At 45.2% G+C, this 7,500-nt stretch overlaps 1 protein-coding gene across 3 annotated transcripts in view; it reads right to left on the reverse strand.

Moving 5' to 3' along the window:
- The window catches only part of LOC106606141 (RNA-binding motif, single-stranded-interacting protein 3), a 219,507-nt gene that overhangs the window by 113,929 nt on the left and 98,078 nt on the right, over positions 1-7,500 (reverse strand). For all 3 annotated transcript variants that reach the window (XM_045719370.1, XM_045719369.1, XM_045719368.1), the window contains exon 4: positions 5,916-6,007. In XM_045719370.1, the coding sequence (XP_045575326.1) occupies positions 5,916-6,007 (92 nt within the window). The remainder of the gene's footprint in view (positions 1-5,915; positions 6,008-7,500) is intronic.

Consider the following 7,500-nt stretch of genomic DNA (forward strand, 5'->3'; position numbering starts at 1 on the left):
CATCCTCATCACTGTGAGTACCTGTACATCATCCTCATCACAGTGAGTACCTGTACCTCATCCTCATCAAATTGAGTACCTGTACATCATCCTCATCACAGTGAGTACCTGTACCTCATCACAGTGAGTACCTGTACCTCACCATCATCCTCATCACAGTGAGTACCTGTACATCATCCTCATCACTGTGAGTACCTGTACATCATCCTCATCACAGTGAGTACCTGTACCTCATCCTCATCACAGTGAGTACCTGTACATCATCATCATCACAGTGAGTACCTGTACCTCATCCTCATCAAAGTGAGTACCTGTACATCATCCTCATCACAGTGAGTACCTGTACATCATCCTCATCACAGTGAGTACCTGTACCTCATCCCCATCACAGTGAGTACCTGTACCTCATCCTCATCACAGTGAGTACCTGTACCTCATCCTCATCACAGTGAGTACCTGTACATCATCCTCATCACAGTGAGTACCTGTACCTCATCCTCATCACAGTGAGTACCTGTACATCATCCTCATCACAGCGGTACCTGTACCTCATCATCATCACAGTGAGTACCTGTACATCACCCTCATCACAGTGAGTACCTGTACCTCATCCTCATCACAGTGAGTACCTGTACCTCACCATCATCCTCATCACAGTGAGTACCTGTACATCATCCTCATCACTGTGAGTACCTGTACATCATCCTCATCACAGTGAGTACCTGTACATCATCCTCATCACAGTGAGTACCTGTACCTCATCCTCATCACAGTGAGTACCTGTACATCACCCTCATCACAGTGAGTACCTGTACCTCACCATCATCCTCATCACAGTGAGTACCTGTACATCATCCTCATCACAGTGAGTACCTGTACCTCATCCTCATCACAGTGAGTACCTGTACCTCACCATCATCACAGTGAGTACCTGTACCTCATCCTCATCACAGTGAGTACCTGTACATCATCCTCATCACAGTGAGTACCTGTACATCATCCTCATCACAGTGAGTACCTGTACCTCATCCCCATCACAGTGAGTACCTGTACCTCATCCTCATCACAGTGAGTACCTGTACCCATCCTCATCACAGTGAGTACCTGTACCATCATCCTCATCACAGTGAGTACCTGTACATCATCCTCATCACAGTGAGTACCTGTACATCATCCTCATCACAGTGAGTACCTGTACATCATCCTCATCACAGTGAGTACCTGTACCTCATCCTCATCACAGTGAGTACCTGTACATCATCCTCATCACAGTGAGTACCTGTACCTCACCATCATCCTCATCACAGTGAGTACCTGTACATCATCCTCATCACAGTGAGTACCTGTACCTCATCCTCATCACAGTGAGTACCTGTACATCATCATCATCACAGTGAGTACCTGTACCTCATCCTCATCAAAGTGAGTACCTGTACATCATCCTCATCACAGTGAGTACCTGTACATCATCCTCATCACAGTGAGTACCTGTACCTCATCCCCATCACAGTGAGTACCTGTACCTCATCCCCATCACAGTGAGTACCTGTACCTCATCCTCATCACAGTGAGTACCTGTACCTCATCCTCATCACAGTGAGTACCTGTACATCATCCTCATCACAGTGAGTACCTGTACATCATCCTCATCACAGTGAGTACCTGTACCTCATCCTCATCACAGTGAGTACCTGTACCTCACCCTCATCACATTGAGTACCTGTACATCATCCTCATCACAGTGAGTACCTGTACCTCACCATCATCCTCATCACAGTGAGTACCTGTACATCATCCTCATCACTGTGAGTACCTGTACATCATCCTCATCACAGTGAGTACCTGTACATCATCCTCATCACAGTGAGTACCTGTACCTCATCCTCATCACAGTGAGTACCTGTACATCACCCTCATCACAGTGAGTACCTGTACCTCACCATCATCCTCATCACAGTGAGTACCTGTACATCATCCTCATCACAGTGAGTACCTGTACCTCATCCTCATCACAGTGAGTACCTGTACATCATCCTCATCACAGTGAGTACCTGTACCATCATCCTCATCACAGTGAGTACCTGTACATCATCCTCATCACAGTGAGTACCTGTACATCACCCTCATCACAGTGAGTACCTGTACCTCACCATCATCCTCATCACAGTGAGTACCTGTACATCATCCTCATCACAGTGAGTACCTGTACCTCATCCTCATCACAGTGAGTACCTGTACCTCACCATCATCACAGTGAGTACCTGTACCTCATCCTCATCACAGTGAGTACCTGTACATCATCCTCATCACAGTGAGTACCTGTACATCATCCTCATCACAGTGAGTACCTGTACACCCCATCACAGTGAGTACCTGTACCTCATCCCCATCACAGTGAGTACCTGTACCTCATCCTCATCACAGTGAGTACCTGTACCTCATCCTCATCACAGTGAGTACCTGTACATCATCCTCATCACAGTGAGTACCTGTACCTCATCCTCATCACAGTGAGTACCTGTACCTCATCCTCATCACAGTGAGTACCTGTACCTCATCCTCATCAAATTGAGTACCTGTACATCATCCTCATCACAGTGAGTACCTGTACCTCACCATCATCCTCATCACAGTGAGTACCTGTACATCATCCTCATCACTGTGAGTACCTGTACATCATCCTCATCACAGTGAGTACCTGTACATCATCCTCATCACAGTGAGTACCTGTACCTCATCCTCATCACAGTGAGTACCTGTACATCACCCTCATCACAGTGAGTACCTGTACCTCACCATCATCCTCATCACAGTGAGTACCTGTACATCATCCTCATCACAGTGAGTACCTGTACCTCATCCTCATCACAGTGAGTACCTGTACATCATCCTCATCACAGTGAGTACCTGTACCTCACCATCATCCTCATCACAGTGAGTACCTGTACATCATCCTCATCACTGTGAGTACCTGTACATCATCCTCATCACAGTGAGTACCTGTACCTCATCCTCATCACAGTGAGTACCTGTACCACCATCATCCTCATCACAGTGAGTACCTGTACATCATCCTCATCACTGTGAGTACCTGTACATCATCCTCATCACAGTGAGTACCTGTACCTCATCCTCATCACAGTGAGTACCTGTACATCACCCTCATCACAGTGAGTACCTGTACCTCACCATCATCCTCATCACAGTGAGTACCTGTACATCATCCTCATCACAGTGAGTACCTGTACCTCATCCTCATCACAGTGAGTACCTGTACCACATCCTCATCACAGTGTGTACCTGTACATCATCCTCATCACAGTGAGTACCTGTACATCATCCTCATCACAGTGAGTACCTGTACATCATCCTCATCACAGTGAGTACCTGTACCTCATCCTCATCACAGTGAGTACCTGTACATCATCCTCATCACAGTGAGTACCTGTACCTCATCCTCATCACAGTGAGTACCTGTACCTCATCCTCATCACAGTGAGTACCTGTACCTCATCCTCATCACAGTGAGTACCTGTACCTCATCCTCATCACAGTGAGTACCTGTACATCATCCTCATCACAGTGAGTACCTGTACCTCATCTTCATCACAGTGAGTACTTGTACATCATCCTCATCACAGTGAGTACCTGTACATCATCCTCATCACTGTGAGTACCTGTACATCATCCTCATCACAGTGAGTACCTGTACATCATCCTCATCACAGTGAGTACCTGTACATCATCCTCATCACAGTGAGTACCTGTACCTCATCCTCATCACAGTGAGTACCTGTACATCACCCTCATCACAGTGAGTACCTGTACCTCACCATCATCCTCATCACAGTGAGTACCTGTACATCATCCTCATCACAGTGAGTACCTGTACCTCATCCTCATCACAGTGAGTACCTGTACATCATCCTCATCACAGTGAGTACCTGTACCTCATCCTCATCAAAGTGAGTACCTGTACATCATCCTCATCACAGTGAGTACCTGTACATCATCCTCATCACAGTGAGTACCTGTACCTCATCCTCATCACAGTGAGTACCTGTACATCATCCTCATCACAGTGAGTACCTGTACCTCATCCTCATCACAGTGAGTACCTGTACCTCATCCTCATCACAGTGAGTACCTGTACCTCATCCTCATCACAGTGAGTACCTGTACATCATCCTCATCACAGTGAGTACCTGTACCTCATCCTCATCACAGTGAGTACCTGTACATCATCCTCATCACAGTGAGTACCTGTACATCATCCTCATCACAGTGAGTACCTGTACATCATCCTCATCACAGTGAGTACCTGTACATCATCCTCATCACAGTGAGTACCTGTACATCATCCTCATCACAGTGAGTACCTGTACATCATCCTCATCACAGTGAGTACCTGTACCATCATCCTCATCACAGTGAGTACCTGTACCATCATCCTCATCACAGTGAGTACCTGTACCTCATCCTCATCACAGTGAGTACCTGTACATCATCCTCATCACAGTGAGTACCTGTACCTCATCCTCATCAAAGTGAGTACCTGTACATCATCCTCATCACAGTGAGTACCTGTACATCATCCTCATCACAGTGAGTACCTTTACCTCATCCTCATCACAGTGAGTACCTGTACCTCATCCTCATCACAGTGAGTACCTGTACATCATCCTCATCTCAGTGAGAACCTGTACATCATCCTCATCACACTGAGTACCTGTACATCATCCTCATCACAGTGAGTACCTGTACCTCATCCTCATCACAGTGAGTACCTGTACATCATCCTCATCACAGTGAGTACCTGTACCTCATCCATTAAAATCCAGACAGACCTGTACATCACCCTCATCACAGTGAGTACCTGTACCTCACCATCATCCTCATCACAGTGAGTACCTGTACATCATCCTCATCACAGTGAGTACCTGTACATCATCCTCATCACAGTGAGTACCTGTACATCATCCTCATCACAGTGAGTACCTGTACCTCATCCTCATCACAGTGAGTACCTGTACCTCATCCTCATCACAGTGAGAACCTGTACATCATCCTCATCACAGTGAGTACCTGTACCTCACCATCATCCTCATCACAGTGAGTACCTGTACATCATCCTCATCACAGTGAGTACCTGTACATCATCCTCATCACAGTGAGTACCTGTACATCATCCTCATCACAGACAGTACCTGTACATCACCCTCATCACAGTGAGTACCTGTACCTCACCATCATCCTCATCACAGTGAGTACCTGTACATCATCCTCATCACAGTGAGTACCTGTACATCATCCTCATCACAGTGAGTACCTGTACATCATCCTCATCACAGTGAGTACCTGTACCTCATCCTCATCACAGTGAGTACCTGTACCTCATCCTCATCACAGTGAGTACCTGTACATCATCCTCATCACAGTGAGTACCTGTACATCATCCTCATCACAGTGAGTACCTGTACATCATCCTCATCACAGTGAGTACCTGTACATCATCCTCATCACAGTGAGTACCTGTACCTCATCCTCATCACAGTGAGTACCTGTACCTCATCCTCATCACAGTGAGTACCTGTACATCATCCTCATCACAGTGACTACCTGTACATCATCCTCATCACAGTTAGTACCTGTACATCATCCTCATCACAGTGAGTACCTGTACCTCATCCTCATCACAGTGAGTACCTGTACCTCATCCTCATCACAGTGAGTACCTGTACCTCATCCTCATCACAGTGAGTACCTGTACCTCATCCTCATCACAGTGAGTACCTGTACCTCATCCTCATCACAGTGAGTACCTGTACATCACCCTCATCACAGTGAGTACCTGTACCTCATCCTCATCACAGTGAGTACCTGTACCTCATCCTCATCACAGTGAGTACCTGTACCTTGGCCATCTGTGCCTGGACTCCGCTGGCCTTTAGAGAGGCTACAGCTTTCTGGGCTGCTGTCGGGTTGTCAAAGTCCACAAAGCCATATCCTGCAGAGGGAGAGACACAGAGGGTCACACGAGCAACAGTCTAACCTTCAAATACAGTGTATTAGTGGATTATCGCACCATGTAAAGTGTCTAGACTCTAAATGCCCAGTAGTGTTGCCTTTCTCCCAAGAGTCTGCCCAGCTAAATCCAGTTAAATCAAGGGGAGGAACAGGAAACGACTATTTTGTTTGCTGTTTATGGCTGTCAACGACTTCCTCTGGAACAGGATGATGCCTGCTCTCTGGTTTCCCTTTTGATCCGTCAAGGAGTTGAACTGTTCAACAGTACATACTAGACTGTATGTGTTCTAGAACATACTGGGTACATACTAGACTGTATGTGTTCTAGAACATACTGGGTACATACTAGACTGTATGTGTTCTAGAACATACTGGGTACATACTAGACTGTATGTGTTCTAGAACATACTGGGTACATACTAGACTGTATGTGTTCTAGAACATACTGGGTACATACTAGACTGTATGTGTTCTAGAACATACTGGGTATATACTAGACTGTATGTGTTCTAGAACATACTGGGTACATACTAGACTGTATGTGTTCTAGAACATACTGGGTACATACTAGACTGTATGTGTTCTAGAACATACTGGGTACATACTAGACTGTATGTGTTCTAGAACATACTGGGTATATACCAGACTGTATGTGTTCTAGAACATACTGGGTACATACTAGACTGTATGTGTTCTAGAACATACTGGGTACATACTAGACTGTATGTGTTCTAGAACATACTGGGTACATATTTGACTGTACGTGTTCTAGAACATACTGGGTACATACTAGACTGTATGTGTTCTAGAACATACTGAGTACATACTAGACTGTACGTGTTCTAGAACATACTGGGTACATACCAGACTGTATGTGTTCTAGAACATACTGGGTACATACTAGACTGTATGTGTTCTAGAACATACTGGGTACATACTAGACTGTATGTGTTCTAGAACATACTGGGTACATACTAGACTGTATGTGTTCTAGAACATACTGGGTACATACTAGACTGTATGTGTTCTAGAACATACTGGGTACATACTAGACTGTATGTGTTCTAGAACATACTGGGTACATACTAGACTGTATGTGTTCTAGAACATACTGGGTACATACCAGACTGTATGTGTTCTAGAACATACTGGGTACATACTAGACTGTGTGTGTTCTAGAACATACTGGGTACATACTAGACTGTATGTGTTCTAGAACATACTGGGTACATACTAGACTGTATGTGTTCTAGAACATACTGGGTACATACTAGACTGTATGTGTTCTAGAACATACTGGGTACATATTAGACTGTATGTGTTCTAGAACATACTGGGTACATACTAGACTGTATGTGTTCTAGAACATACTGGGTACATATTAGACTGTATGTGTTCTAGATCAGACATGAGTGTTTCATATCAGACAGTACGTGTTCTAGAACATACTGGGTACATACTAGACTGTATGTG

This window comes from Salmo salar, chromosome ssa05, assembly GCF_905237065.1.
Source record: "Salmo salar chromosome ssa05, Ssal_v3.1, whole genome shotgun sequence".
Classification (NCBI taxonomy): domain Eukaryota; kingdom Metazoa; phylum Chordata; class Actinopteri; order Salmoniformes; family Salmonidae; genus Salmo; species Salmo salar.